The 14149-nt window shown below is 34.0% G+C and overlaps 1 protein-coding gene, 2 long non-coding RNA genes and 1 other non-coding gene across 4 annotated transcripts in view; 1 reads left to right on the top strand and 3 right to left on the bottom strand.

The window, feature by feature from the left end:
- The window catches only part of LOC108735160 (STAM-binding protein-like A), a 22826-nt gene extending 10044 nt beyond the window's left edge, over positions 1-12782 (top strand). The window contains exons 4-7 of the mRNA XM_025976646.1: positions 2999-3185; positions 3455-3592; positions 12378-12490; positions 12561-12782. Of these exons, the coding sequence (XP_025832431.1) occupies positions 2999-3185; positions 3455-3592; positions 12378-12490; positions 12561-12717 (595 nt within the window). The 3' untranslated portion in view covers positions 12718-12782. The remainder of the gene's footprint in view (positions 1-2998; positions 3186-3454; positions 3593-12377; positions 12491-12560) is intronic.
- The window catches only part of LOC108735155, a 480326-nt gene that overhangs the window by 365754 nt on the left and 100423 nt on the right, over positions 1-14149 (bottom strand). The gene's annotated exons all lie outside the window — the stretch shown is intronic.
- On the bottom strand, positions 8273-8356 carry Trnal-uaa. Its single transcript has one exon. It is a non-coding gene; the product is annotated as a tRNA-Leu (tRNA).
- LOC112905047 lies at positions 12972-13777 on the bottom strand. The gene is made up of 2 exons (XR_003231529.1): positions 13295-13777; positions 12972-13231 (listed from the first exon to the last, which is right to left on the bottom strand). It is a non-coding gene; the product is annotated as an uncharacterized LOC112905047 (long non-coding RNA).

Here is a 14149-nt window from a genome sequence, read left to right as displayed (position 1 = left end):
TCCTCCTACTTGAGTGAGCGATGCGTCCGCGTGGACAGCTGCTATACAATAATACATTTCCATTTACCTCCTCTATATCCAAACAAAATATCTATCAAACAAACAAAATTAAAATTTTCTTTTGAAAAATGAAACCATTCCATCACTATTTTCTTATGACGTTGTCACGTTCAACTATCGTCAGTAAACCGACTTTACAGACAACCGATTTTTTTCATATTTTTTGAGTCATTTGACCCGGGGTGCATTTGCACCTCTGTACCCCTGGCCAATCCGGCCCTGTTTAAAATGTTAATTTGTTACTTCATACTATGATTGTATTAACATATTTAAATTAATTTTAATCTCACCTAACACAAGATTTTTCTACATTTACATATTACATTTATAATTTTTTCTTTTTAGAAAGCTGATCACATTCAACTAAACGATAAATTACCAATCACTGTGGTAGATCTTCAATAAACGTTCTCATCATTAAATTTTCCTCACCTCATTTTTTTTAATAACATTTAATTTATATTTTCATGTGTTAAGATGTAAAAATGTATATAATTTTCTTTAATAGAATCACATGTTCCTTTATAAACCAAATTGATAATTTATTAAACTTTTAGCACTTTCCATCGTTTCATTTTTCTCTTTTTCTTTATTTATTTAATGTGATATTCAGTACCAAGATGCCACAAAAAGTAAGTACCTACAGTATAAAAATAGAACTATTTCTTTTAGACGTTTAAAGAAAAGATTATTGGTAAATCTAGATTTGCTTATTGCTTTGAAAAACAATGATCCAAATTTTGTAATAAAAATTGCGTATAGAGTGTATACGTTGGTCAGAGCCATCGAACTACGCTCTATATCAATTTGTTAGAATTGTGACCTTGAAGAAATTGCGCGAAGATAGAAAGAATACACACTAGGTGTGAGCAAGACAGAAATAGTTGGAACAAGCTTNTTAAAAATAATAAGAAATTTTGTAGGTATTAATATTATTTGTACATTTGTACATTATTTTAGACCCATCCAACCCAAACAGCATTCCTTTCAGCAATTGATCTTCACACTCAATATAGTTACCAGCGTTTGTTTGACGAATCTATCGCTATAGTTTGCGCACCGAGATATAACGAGTACGTCACCATACACCTCTATTTTTTATATATTTTTTTTTAATAAAGTACGCATTTAATTAATTTTAAGGAACGAAATCTACACGTTAACTCAAGACTACGGTTTACCTTTAATTGGTAACTGTATGCAGTCTGGTTTTCACACACACCCTAACGAAAAGCCCATTTATAAGGTAAGGCGGATAAACATTTTGATTATAATTATACCTAAAAAGCAATTGAAATAAATATTCAAAATCAGAGCCAGACTGAAGATTTTGGCCCGGGGTGCGATGTAACCAAATGGCCTGGTTTAGAAGGGAAAGTGCACAAATTTTAACAGCACTCGTTTTTAAATAAATTTAAGAAGTTAGGAGGAAGTTTGCGTTTGTCTTTGCTTCGGTCTTTGCTCTTGTTTTAAAAATTTATTAAGTTTTTTTCAATTTCTCTTTTTTTGACGTGACAACGTCTTATAATTCGATGGAGCCGGCTGCACGCACGAAAAAACATGACTCATGCGTCGTTACCTCGCTGTGAGGCGTTCCATTTAAGAATTGAAGTGCAAGCGAGAGCGCGGAACGAGCGACAAAGAGGCACAGTCGGCCTCCCCGTTCGGCAGCCTTCGGCATTTGTCTCTCTCCTATTTGAGTGAGCGATGCGTCCGCGTGGACAGCTGCTATACAATAATACATTTCCATTTACCTCCTCTATATCCAAACAAAATATCTATCAAACAAACAAAATTAAAATTTTCTTTTGAAAAATGAAACCATTCCATCACTATTTTCTTATGACGTTGTCACGTTCAACTATCGTCAGTAAACCGACTTTACANTAAAATGGTCAATTTTTCCGTGCAGTACTGTACGGATTATATGCTCCTCACCGGTTGAGAGTTTGGCCGAGAGTTGTCTCCCTTCTTTTCTGGCCTAGTGCTATTCTTTTCTACTTTGCGCCGGTTAAACTGAAGGTCACATCGCTATAGAAACTAAACGAAGTATACTTACTATGCAAGTCGCGGCGCAATCCTATGTGAAATTCACCGCAAGGAATTTCTGAATCTTTGTTTTACTGACTGGCGCATACGCATTTTTTTAAAATCAGTTATGCGTAAAAATGCATGCGCACAACTGATTTTTGAAAAATACAATTGCGACTGTACTTTTTCTATCTGTTTCATCTATCTTTTTCAGACCTATTTGCTTCCGGTTAAGTTTTTGCTATAATTTCTCGTCTTCCGGCTCGTCAATAATCGTAAACTCTATTTCCTTTGAATAAACCTTTAATGGACGTAGCTTATCATTGCATTCTACTCGCTAAATTGTCACGAATGTAATTGAACTTGTTCCGTAAGTTATAAGGAGGGTACAGGGTGGAGGCGTATAGAAATAACAGCTAATCACGTGCATGATGCGACAGTCATACTTTCTTTAGATGGCAAACAATCACCTTTAATATTATATGATTAAAAAGATGTATTCTTGGCGCGTTGAAAATTAAATTTTGGCATGCAATGTAAGTTGCGACGCAGCATGTGCGCAGTCCAACGTCATGACCCATGAAATTCTGAATTACCTCTAACAGAAAATTTTGTTCAAAAAAACACATAATTACTATTATGTATGCGTGTACAGTTTTCCTTTCTATTTTTTAAGGAGTACGGTGTGGGGTCAATTACTTCTTGATTAAATATTTTCTTTTACATCTTTGAACCACAGTAAAAATGATTTATTTTGCAGCAGAAACAAGTCAGTTTAGTTTTCGGTCGATTCGTGATATTTCAAACACAAAACAAAAAAAAAAACTTTCTGCAACCGATATTGGCATCAATTACTAATTTTTCTCGATGTTGTCGACCTTTCTTGTAATAAAAACAAATATTTTAGTTGCAGTAAACCAACTGTTAATCGAACTACGAAGCCAAAATTGAGTTTAGAAGATAGCATTTATTCCCAATACAAAACTCTAAGACTGATTGTAGTACCTGCGAAAACTATTGGCGAGTTTTTGCGAATAGCCAATAGAAATACTTTGGTGAATAAAGAAACATGCGGCATTTTAGCAGGAATAGCTGTGTGTATTACATTAATTAATCAATTAAAATTGAATTAATTANTAGCCAATAGAAATACTTTGGTGAATAAAGAAACATGCGGCATTTTAGCAGGAATAGCTGTGTGTATTACATTAATTAATCAATTAAAATTGAATTAATTAGTATTAGTATATTTTAAAAATCTGAATTTAAATTTATAAAAAAAAGTATTTTTTTATGATTTCAGTATTAAGTATTCCATTAGAGACAAAAAGAAATAGTTTCAAATTTAAATAAAAATTTTTAGAAAAACAATCAGTTCGAAATAAGCCATTTGATCATTCCAAAGCAAACTGGCACTTCTGACACCTGTTCGGCAACTAATGAAGAAGAGCTAAGTGAATTTATCAACGATAACAATCTTTTTTCGTTGGGATGGATTCATGTAAGTATTGTATTGTAAATCATTTAATCCATGATCATAGTGGATAGGGTCGTCAGTTCTATGATTGGTTTGACCGGAGTTAGTCTTCGCATTTCATAACTATTTGTAAACAATAAACTAATCTAGGCCTACTTCTATTTTTTTTTCCTCCTATTTCTGCTTCTAGTAGGTCTCTAACTCAATTGTTCCCAAATGGTGTTCCGTGGAGGGCTTACAGAGGTTTCGCGAGATACGATGTTTGTTGTCCTAGTAAAATTCTGTATTCTAGCCATAAACGAGCATCTATTGAAACTCAAAAAATCCTTTAACGAAAATTTTCCAGAGGAATCACCCAGTCACAGAATAGCCAGTAATTGTGAGTGCAGAATTCATTTGCAAATCAAACTAAATCATGAATGTTAACTGCAAGGTGTCCAGAAAGGATAGGTATCTGCACTATTCGGAGGGGTGCGGTAGGGATAGGTTGTTTCACTACTTTTTGGAGATTTAATGACCATGGTAGTGTACCCGAGAGACCATTGTGCTTTTTGCATACGCGCCTATTATCGCAATGGTGATCCGATTATTATAGCTCAACGATGAATACCCTCCAATCGTTGACAAGGTTATTACGGTTCCTGTTTCTATTTATTTCGACTTCAGATTACAGACCAACTTTTCAATTTCGGTTTTAAAAACAAATTTAAAACTAGGCTGGAAACCATTCCGGATATTCAAATTCAATTGTCNTGTAGAGCGTTAAGTTAATTCACTTGTTATTATTTTTGTCTAAATATGCTTTTAAATAAAGCATATTCTTAAATTTTAACGAGGCAGTTTAAATAATTTTGCAAATAGTACTGTACACTTTTGCCTAGTTCTAGCACGATGATCGGTGGAGAAATGAGCTCCGCAGACAAATATGATTGAATTTGGAATTATGCTACGGCGCATCCTAATAAAGAGAAGGGACATATCTCTAACTTCTTGAAACGAACAGTAGATATTAATCTTGGATTTAAGGAACCTTTAGCATTTAGAAAATCTTATCATTAACTGTTGCTTACTATATATATGATTGTAATCACAAAATACGATTCTAGTTAAGCCCTTTCGCTCTCAACTGTTTCGAAAATACCCCTCGTAGCGCCTTGTATCAATAGTAATTTTATTTTTTATTACTGGATTGCTGTGAGTGTAGTTATTCTAGGGTAGTCATTAACAAAACCCTTGGTGTCAAATTTAAGTAAAATGAAACGGTAAATTTTGACGTTTAAATATGTTAGATTCAAATTCTCGTGAAAACACTTTTACCCCCGCTTTTATTTTAAATTATAAGTAATGAGGTGTTCTCACTGTAAACATAAACGGTACAAAAGAAAACTGCATAGAAAAGAGAAGTCGTACTATCGCTTTTTAGTGAAACAGGGTCTAAAATTTTTAAAACGTTACGATAGGAAGCATGGAAAAGTAGCTAAGCGAGGACGTATTCGAACAAAAACACCCGCGGACGATAAGAAAAAGCCAGAAAATGGCGAACAAAATAATAATAATAAACAGAAGAAGGCAACAGGAGGTGGCTTATCAAGGTTCTTTAGATTCAGATCTGTGCAGCCACATATTGAGGACGATTTATAAAAATTTCACTAATTTATTATGCCAGTATAATGTGTAATGTGTCCTTACGAATGTAAATATTTTTGCATTAAAAAAATCCAAATATTCCTTTCCTAAATCATTTTTGTTTGAAATAATTGTTTATAAAATTCGTACGTCTGCTTCCGAAAAGGGGACATCTCCAATGGGCTTCAACTTATTACCACATACTCCCTTATGGACTGAAATGATTTTTAGGGACTTAAACTGGAAGGGGATCGGTTCATAAAATACGTCACTTACGATTAGAATTTCACCTATTCGGACCCCTCTCTCCCTCTTCGTCATGTAAGTCTCACTTTTAGCGACCCTTCCAATAAATATTACGTCACAAAAACTAAGCCCTCCGACTATAATAACTTTTGACGATTAAAAATAGTAAGAGAAACCAGAATAAGATAAGTACCTACATAGGAGATGGCAGCAGCTCTTTCAGTATTCAGGATGGCAGAGATCACGAGGATCGGTATGGCACTCTGATGCACAATACTGCAATGTGAAAGGGGAATGTCATCAAGTGCAATAGGAGAAATCGAGTTCACAAGTCGGAGCGTTGAATGTTAGGACAAAGAGGCAACCAGAGAAATTATAAAATTTTAAAGATGAGTATATGGTTGGCATTAGTGAAGTCCGTTGGTCAGAGTGGAGACTTTAGAATAAACGTTAAACAAAAATACTAGAAGAAAAAGCAAGGAAAGAGAATATAAAGGTAGGAGACGACAAATTAGAAGTGCTAAAAGTGGTTGATTCTCGATATCTAGAAAGTCCAACTAAGTCAGGATGTAAGGAGTAGCAGGGATATAAAGCAGAGGATAGCGCAGGGTCTAGTCGCCTTCAATAAAAAGAAGTTCCTTCTATACTCGCGAACGGTTGATTTATAAATTGGAAAAAACATGGACATTTGGCGGGGTGGAAAACAAAAGGTTAAAAGGGTCTGAAATGTGGTGTTACAGGCGAATGATGAGGATACTGTGGATATATAGGGTTAGAAATGAAGAGACATTAGAAAGAATAGGAGAACAGAGGACTCTACGGAAATCAATATGAAATAGGCGAGATAGGTTGGTAGGACATCTCAGGGCTAGTCAGAGACATATTAGAGGCAGAAACGGAAGTTAGGAGGTGTAGAGGTAGACCTAGATTAGATTACTGTCTGCAAATAATTAAGGACGTGAGACATTCTAGTTTTAGGGAAATGTGAAGATTAGTTCAGGATAGGAAAGAGCGGAGGTGGACCTCTACGCTTATTGACCGTTTAGGTTATATTGGCAGTATTGCAATACATATTTGAACTCAACGCGGAGAAAACTAAATTTTTAAGATAACGCACGATTGTAAATGACTGAATTTGCGGTAGAAATAGTAGAATTTATTAGGCAATTAATAATAATCTCAAGTTTAACATGTTTTTTTTTTTAANCGTCAAAAATTAGAAAAAAAAATCAGCAATTCTTTTTAATTTTTTTTTTCAATACGTCAGCCAATTCTCGTTATCAGAAATCATCTTTAGTTCCGGAACGCGTTCCTGTCCAAAAAGGAAGTACCGGAACGACGTTCCGGCTCGACAACACCACTGACATTAAATGTATACGTACATGCAATAAAGATTTTGAAATCAAAATTTAATTTGAACAACATGTACACAATAAGGTGCCAGGAGTCAGACATAAAACTATCATCACTTTACTTTTTGTCGAAAAGGGGTTCCGTCAAAAAAAGGTCTTCAGAAAGAGTTCCGTAGTAAAAAAAATTGGAAACCTCTACTCTAAAACTACAACATCCCACATCCTGAACTATTTCTCTAACCTCTACACCTGCACCATAACTATTGTTTCTGTTTCTGTGGTGTCTCCAACTAGCCCTTTATGCCTGAGAAAGTGTCCTACCAACCTATGTCGTCTATTTTTCATTGCCAAATTCTGTTCTCCTTTTGTTTCGAATATCTCCTCATTTCTAACCTTCTTTATCTACACTATGCTCATTATTTGCCTGTAATTCCACATTTTGAACGCATCTAAACTTTTTATTTTCCGTCGTGTTCAGCGTCCAGGTTTCGCACCCGTACAGACATACACATTTAACAATCATTTTCAAATTTCTAAATTAACCATTCGCAATCATAGAGGTGACTTTTTTTGTCAAACAAAACTCGAATTTGCACTATCCTCTGTTTTATGTCTCAACTGCTCCTTCCATCTTGAGTTATCTAACTCCTTAGATACTGAAAATCAGCGACTTCTTGTAACTCTTCGTCTCCTATGTTTATATTCACTCGTTTCCTACTTTCTCTTCCCTTACATACCAATATTTTTGTTTTCATACCATAATCTTTCGTTAGTAATGCTTCCATTTTATTTAAGGGCTATCTCTAAGTCCTCCTTGCTAAATGCTAATATGCTTTATCATCTACAAATGTAGGTATAATAATCTTTTGTCCCTGTATATCTTTCTTTGATNAGGCAATTATAGCAAAAGCTTTTTAATTTGAGTTTATGAATTTTTATAGATAATAGAAGTACCTTTATTGCAGTTAGTATTATTATAAACTGTCGTTCTTTTTGAATGTTTCTTTTGCAGTTGTATAATTGATAATACTGCGGTTTTTCTTCGATTTTAATTACACTGATAATTACTTTGCTTCGACAAGGTCACTATTAAGTTCCTTTTTTTTGATTCTGCAAATCGTGCATAGTATAATAACGGCCCTCGCCCATGTTTTTTAGTGCACTTTTTGCTATAAAAATGTTACGTTGTCTATAATAAAACCGCAAGACCCAATTAAACGTTCTACCATAAGAAACACTAAAGAGAATGATTTTTAAAACGTAATTGCAATGGTTAAAGATTAACATTCTTGATGACAATTGCTCTGTTATGCTACTAATTACATATATAAAATATACATATGTATAAAAAAGTGTATAGCCTGAAAATGTTTTTCTAATATAACGACACTGTAGAAATTACTTTGCGATAATTCTTTGAAAAACATATATACTTGTATTTACAAGACAAAATGAAAAACAGACAAAAATAAAAAGTTATTGTCAGGTGTGGGGTTCGAACCCACGCTCCCTCTCGGGAACCAGAGCTTAAATCTGGCGCCTTAGACCGCTCGGCCAACCTGACTTGTTGAATGAGCATGAATCAGTCAGATTGATATATAATTCTAATGCTTCTATTTGACTTACGCAATTTTTTTAATATTATATTATTATACATGTTTTTATAGATAAACCTTATTAAATTACAATGATTTCATCTCAAAAACCCTAATAAAGAAAATGTGAATGTCAAATATACACATATTATGCCTAGCTGTGAATATAATACACAGCGGTACAAATACCTACATTTATATATACAGGGTGTTGCAATTATGTTTTGCAGAGGTTTTAGCAGACGCAGATAGACAAACAGGTGAATACCTGATATTTGTAAAGAAATAATCAAATTTAATTGTACTGACAATGAAATAAATTATAAGTACACTTTTTAATTAGTTTTCTTATTAGAGTTTACCCACCCAGTAAAATTTTTTTTACGTTCTAAAAATATTCAAACGTAGATACAAGTTGTTTTTTTCTGTATACTATCTACATGTTTTACAAAATAAAACGTCATTTATTTAGTTTTGGCGTGAATCCGGAAATTGGTTTAAAAAAATTTTATTTGGAACTGTCAGTTGCTCAAGGTTCTTAAAAAAGCCACAAATGTTCGCTCACTCAAGAAAAATAAGTTTTAAGAACAGCAACAAAGCGTTTTAAAACAATGATAACCACTAATCAAAAATCTGCAAGGTTAAATTATGTAACAGATCCAGACGGCTTTTTCATTTATTTGTCATTACATTATTTCCAAGAAATATTATGATAATTAAGAGAGGTCCTAGTCGCAGTTCCCGAAAAGATTCATTATAAATTTTATAACCGTCTGGTTTCGAAAAATAATCATCGTCATAAGGCCGTCAGTCCTAAACGAGTTGGAGTTCATTATCATAAAGTCATAAGTCCTAAGAATGGTTGTACATTCATTGATTATCTCTCAACATCATCTTAAGGTCATCAGTCTTAGTACTGGTTGGACACGCACCTCCACACTTTCATATCCTGAGATAATCTTCGCATTTTCCTAAAACTATAACATCCCACATCCTTAACTATTTGCGAACTGTATGTAATCTAATCTAGGTCTACCTCTACTCCTCTTAACTCCTGTGTCTGCCTCTAATATGTCTCTGACTAGACCTTCAAGCCTGAGATGGTGTCCTACCAGCCTATCTCGCCTATTGTTTATTGACATCCATAGAGTCCTCTGTTCTCCTATTCTTTCTAACATCTCCTTATTCCTAACCTTCTCTACCCACGGTATCCTCATCATTTTCCTCTAACACCACATTTCGAGCGCTTCTAGCCTTTTTCTTTGTTCAGCATACATCTTAACAGTCAGCTAATTCCATAAAGGGCCATTAACCGAGGAAATAATTCGAACTTAAGAACAACACGATATATTCCCCACATAAATAGCTAGTAAAAAGAAATTCTGTTATACTTTTCGGACTTTCTTGTAAGGCAACTATTGTTTTTGGATAGTTTTTGAACTCGTTTTATATTTTGACAATATTCCGAATAGTTTTCACCGTAGGTGTGCTCAAAAGTTCATGAATTTGTAGCGTACAGTTTGTAAAAAATTAATTATGCGAATGTAACAGCTTTCACATTTTGTATATGTACAGGGATTCCAACCGATAAGTTCAAACTGCTTATACTTACTGAACGCATTTTGACTTTGTAGGATTTGAGTGTCAACATCTAAAAAATTTGAGAGGCCCAAAGTTCAGAGACCTGAGGATAGCCAATCCCTCCGTCTACCTTCCTCTGGTCTGCTACTGTCGTATCTTTTATCATTTTTAGAGTAAACATTATGAAATAAGAGAACGTGGCAAAGTTGGAAAAGAAATAATCGAATTTAGAAGAAAACTGTGAGTTTTATAAGTTTAATTTTTTAATTTTCAGTAAATGCCAATGACAGAGAAAGCTTTACAGAAAAGCTTCTCCGTCATCCACAAGTCAATGTTGTATTTACATAAATACGTCACACGTCGTGCCGCTTGCGGATGCTCCGAATAATTCGCAACGCTAATGTTTCGCGTCGGTGTGAGGGGATCCTTAATTAAAGTTTAAAAAAAAAAACGAACATGACCCAAAAAAATATTCACCTTGTATAGAACATGCACAGTTTGTGTAGATAATCAAAAATAATATCATCAATATTATCACGTATCATAAAATAAAATGATAAAGAACAATCGCGACCGGTTGATAAATAATTTATATGTATAAATAAATTCATTACGAAGTCATGGATTTTTCGCGGTACTCGTTTAGTTATTAGTCGGGTTAGTCATCATCCATTGCTCATGTCAAGTACAACTACTACAGTACAATCGTTTACCATTTACTCGCGAGCGGGGAAAGTTTGTCTTAATCAATCTGAATCTTATTAAAAGCGAGTTATTTACAAGTTGAAGTTACTTCCTTCCATAAGCTACCTACGCGCCGGTTCTCTAAACCTTGTGCGCATTTCGTGCTTACTGCCCATCGGCTGCTATGTACTTTATATTTTTTATTTAGTATCCGGAGTTTAATTGCTATTTACAGAGATTTAATAGTGCTAATTCTTGTTTTGATGTTGTCTATATTCGCTGTGATAGATTTTTAAAAGTGATATCGATTTACGTAAACCCAAAATGCATACCAAAGATTTTGTGATTTTGTTTATTTTTTTCAAATGTTGTAATTCCATAAGTGGTAAGTTTCCAGATCATTTCTGTTTAATTTAAAAATGAATTAAAGAAGTCTGAATGACATGAAAAACCTTATCATACAGATAAATAACAATGAAGGTATCATATACCTAAAAGATAAGTACTTTTTTCAGTTGTAAAGATTATTTTGTNTGATCGATACTCATCCTCCCTTAAAACAAAAATCCGAATCAGCTGATTCAAATTTGAATGACCTTTAGATCGAATTTAATGATAAATACCCTCTAATCGTTGACAAGGTTATTACGGTTCCTGTTTCTATTTATTTCGACTTCAGATTACAGACCAACTTTTCAATTTCGATTTTAAAAACAAATTTAAAACTAGACTGGAAACCATTCCGGATATTCAAATTCAATTGTCGGACATCAAATCAAATTTTAACGCTATCATAAGTAAAAATGTACACATTAAATGTATACGTTCATGCAATAAAGATTTTGAATTCAAAATTTAATTTAAAAAACATGTACACAATAAGGTGCCAGGAGTCAGATATAAAACTATCATCACTTTACTTTTTGTCGAAAAAGGGTTCCGTCAAAAAAAGGTCATCAGAAAGAGTTCCGTAGTAAAAAAAATTTGGGAACTTCTACTCTAAAACTAGAACATCCCACATCCTGAACTATTTGTGAAGAGTAATCTAATCTAGGCCTACCTCTACACCTCTTAACTATTATTTTTGTTTCTATGGCGTCTAGCCCTTCATTCCTGAGAAAGTGTGCTACCAACCTAAGTCGTCTATTTTTCATTGCCAAATTCTGTTCTCCTTTTGTTTCGAATATCTCCTCATTTCTAACCTTCTTTATCTACACTATGCTCATTATTCGCCCTTAATTCCACATTTCGAACGCATCTAACCTTTTATTTTCCGTCGTGTTCAGCGTCCAGGCTTCGCACCCGTAGAGACATACACCTTTATGAATTATTTTCAAATTTCTAAATTAACCGTTCGCAAGTATACAGGTGACTTTTTTTTGTGTCTCTACTGCTCCTTCCATCTTGAGTTATCTGACTTCTTAGATACTGAAACTCAGCGACTTCTTCTAACTCTTCGTCTCCTATATTTATATTCACTCTTTTCCTACTTTCTTATCCCTTGCATACCAATATTTCTCCTTGCTAGATGCTAATATGCTATATCACCTGCAAATGTAGGTATACTTATCTTTTGTCCCTGTATATCTTTTTTTAAAGTGATAATGTTTAACGCGTCTTACTACGATCAAAAATGCCCCTCATCAGTTTAGTTTCTTTGAAGTTAAAAATAATAAGAAAATTTGTAGGTATTAATATTATTTGTACATTTGTACATTATTTTAGACTCATCCAACCCAAACAGCATTCCTTTCAGCAATTGATCTTCACACTCAATATAGTTACCAGCGTTTGTTTGACGAATCTATCGCTATAGTTTGCGCACCGAGATATAACGAGTACGTCACCATACACCTCTATTTTTTATATATTTTTTTTTAATAAAGTACGCATTTAATTAATTTTAAGGAACGAAATCTACACGTTAACTCAAGACTACGGTTTACCTTTAATTGGTAACTGTATGCAGTCTGGTTTTCACACACACCCTAACGAAAAGCCCATTTATAAGGTAAGGCGGATAAACATTTTGATTATAATTATACCTAAAAAGCAATTGAAATAAATATTCAAAATCAGAGCCAGACTGAAGATTTTGGCCCGGGGTGCGATGTAACCAAATGGCCTGGTTTAGAAGGGAAAGTGCACAAATTTTAACAGCACTCGTTTTTAAATAAATTTAAGAAGTTAGGAGGAAGTTTGCGTTTGTCTTTGCTTCGGTCTTTGCTCTTGTTTTAAAAATTTATTAAGTTTTTTTCAATTTCTCTTTTTTTGACGTGACAACGCGAAAAGGTCGGACCTCCGACGGTGCAAAGACTAGAGAACATTTCAAAAATTTCCTGCTATTGGACCTTGCTATGCCACTAAAAAGAATATCCTTCTGGTTCCTGTTACTTTTAAGAAATTTCTTTTTGTTTTGAGAATATTCTAAACCAAGGAGGTACTTACATGATTTTTATCTAAATAAGTCATTTTTTCCTTCAACTCAGGGGAATTAATATTGCTATACGGAAGGCCTACTACAACTACACATCGTCCCAAGTCGTCGCTAAAATTCAACCCTTCGCTCAGTTTCCCTCCTACGGACGAAACACAGAATGGAATGTCCTTTTTTAAATTGTAATATTTTTCTTTGAACCTACCCACAACACTGAACAAGAGAGCACCTTTGCTTCCCGATTTTTTAATGACCGAAGCATAAGATTCCAATACTGAATCAACAGAACCAGAATCTTGGGGTTCCCTAAACACCGGCCTACCAAAAGACAGTGTTTTAACCTGCTCCCAAACCCAAGACTCATATTTATACGATGGAAAAAATACTACAATTCCACCGGGAACTTTTTTACAAATTTCACAAAAAACGTCTTTCAAAACATTACCCTGAAAACGGATATTCCTTTTAAGGATTAAAAAAAAAAGTTATCCAACTACTGAGGCACTTTCCACCACTACATATTTCTTACTGTACCTATAATGTTTTTCCAGGTAGAAGAATACTGTAATATTCCTCCACATAAGGTTCAAATGATCAAATACATTTTATGAAGACTGGAAAAACTTTGGCGGTTGTTGTAGAACAAACAAATTAGCTCAAACCCCAACACCAAAACACGACACTTTAGTTGTCCGAAGCACTTTTCTGNTTAAAAAAATTTTATTTGGAACTGTCAGTTGCTCAAGGTTCTTAAAAAAGCCACAAATGTTCGCTCACTCAAGAAAAATAAGTTTTAAGAACAGCAACAAAGCGTTTTAAAACAATGATAACCACTAATCAAAAATCTGCAAGGTTAAATTATGTAACAGATCCAGACGGCTTTTTCATTTATTTGTCATTACATTATTTCCAAGAAATATTATGATAATTAAGAGAGGTCCTAGTCGCAGTTCCCGAAAAGATTCATTATAAATTTTATAACCGTCTGGTTTCGAAAAATAATCATCGTCATAAGGCCGTCAGTCCTAAACGAGTTGGAGTTCATTATCATAAAGTCATA

The sequence above is a fragment of the Agrilus planipennis genome, unplaced genomic scaffold (assembly GCF_000699045.2).
Source record: "Agrilus planipennis isolate EAB-ADULT unplaced genomic scaffold, Apla_2.0 scaffold102, whole genome shotgun sequence".
Taxonomy (NCBI): domain Eukaryota; kingdom Metazoa; phylum Arthropoda; class Insecta; order Coleoptera; family Buprestidae; genus Agrilus; species Agrilus planipennis.
Note: the sequence above shows the minus strand (reverse complement) of the source record. Positions and strands in the feature narration are given on the sequence as shown.